The following is a 1224-nucleotide window of genomic DNA, read 5'->3' as shown; positions in this document are numbered from 1 at the left end:
TTTCTTTTATTAAAAGTTCAAATTTAATAATATTAAATAAAATTAATAATAAAAAATTATTAAATAATTAATTCAACAAATATGCTTAACTATTATCTTCACTCAACGCCACTTAAGTTTCTACACTTATAGTAACGTGTGGCAGTGGCAATGATGTGCACAGGTGGTCTCAGACGAAGCAAGAGCAATGTACAACGGGGGCATGGCGGGCCTCACATATTGGAGCCCAAACGTCAACATATTCAGGGACCCTAGGTGGGGCCGCGGACAGGAGACTCCCGGTGAGGACCCTATTCTAGCCGGTACATATGCCGCCAGCTACGTCCGGGGGCTACAGGGAACAAACGGTAACCGGTTGAAGGTTGCTGCTTCTTGCAAACACTTCACGGCTTATGACTTGGATAATTGGAACGGCATTGATCGCTTTCACTTTAACGCGCAGGTACATATCTTATCTTATTTAATGCTATAAGTGCAAATCATTATTGCCATTTAGGAATTTTCGGGATCTTCATATCATTCTTCCTTCTCGTCTGGACCACTGCCAAAATAAAATAATAAATTTTATATAAAATATATATTAAATACAAATTTTTGTAGAGAATATGTGAAATAACACAGGTATATATTTACAAATATATGATGATTGCTGTGGAATTAATTTTTTGTATTTACTTATCATTTTTCATAATCATTAAACTATTCTCAATCTGCCATGCAAATAAAATATTATTTATTATTTACAAACTACGCATACTTATAAAGAGTGTACAAAAACTAACCTAAAAGAACATATGTGTACGATATCAGGCTTAATATTTTAATTTTAGTAACATAAATGCACAATATTGAATCTGCAAAAAAGAAAAAAAAATATTTACTTCACTAATATAACAAATTAAAACTTATTTTCGATCACTTTTCTTGTCATTAGAATATTTACATCAATTTTCCATTTTCCACCTTTTTTTCTCATTTGTAGTTCTGCTTTACAGATAGGAAATGACTCAAATGATTGGACATCTAACAATATTGTCTCTTTTTTTTTCAGCTAACTTACGATCTAATCCTTTATTCATTATGAGTTTCATGATGATTACTTGGTAGGCAATTATGCAATGTGACGAAATCAGTTATTATTCAACTTGCCTTTGTCAAAATCAACTCTAGTCACATCAATTTGTGTAGTAAGCTTGAATTGCCAGTATTTCGTTTTTCGTTTTT

At 32.2% G+C, this 1224-nt stretch overlaps 1 protein-coding gene across 1 annotated transcript in view; it reads left to right on the top strand.

The window, feature by feature from the left end:
* Positions 1-1224, top strand: part of LOC107618570 (probable beta-D-xylosidase 2) — a 10380-nt gene that overhangs the window by 3984 nt on the left and 5172 nt on the right. Inside the window, exon 2 of the mRNA XM_016320672.2 lies at positions 164-442. Within this exon, the coding sequence (XP_016176158.1) occupies positions 164-442 (279 nt within the window). The remainder of the gene's footprint in view (positions 1-163; positions 443-1224) is intronic.

The sequence above is a fragment of the Arachis ipaensis genome, chromosome B09 (assembly GCF_000816755.2).
Source record: "Arachis ipaensis cultivar K30076 chromosome B09, Araip1.1, whole genome shotgun sequence".
NCBI classification, from domain to species: Eukaryota; Viridiplantae; Streptophyta; class Magnoliopsida; order Fabales; family Fabaceae; genus Arachis; species Arachis ipaensis.
Note: the sequence above shows the minus strand (reverse complement) of the source record. Positions and strands in the feature narration are given on the sequence as shown.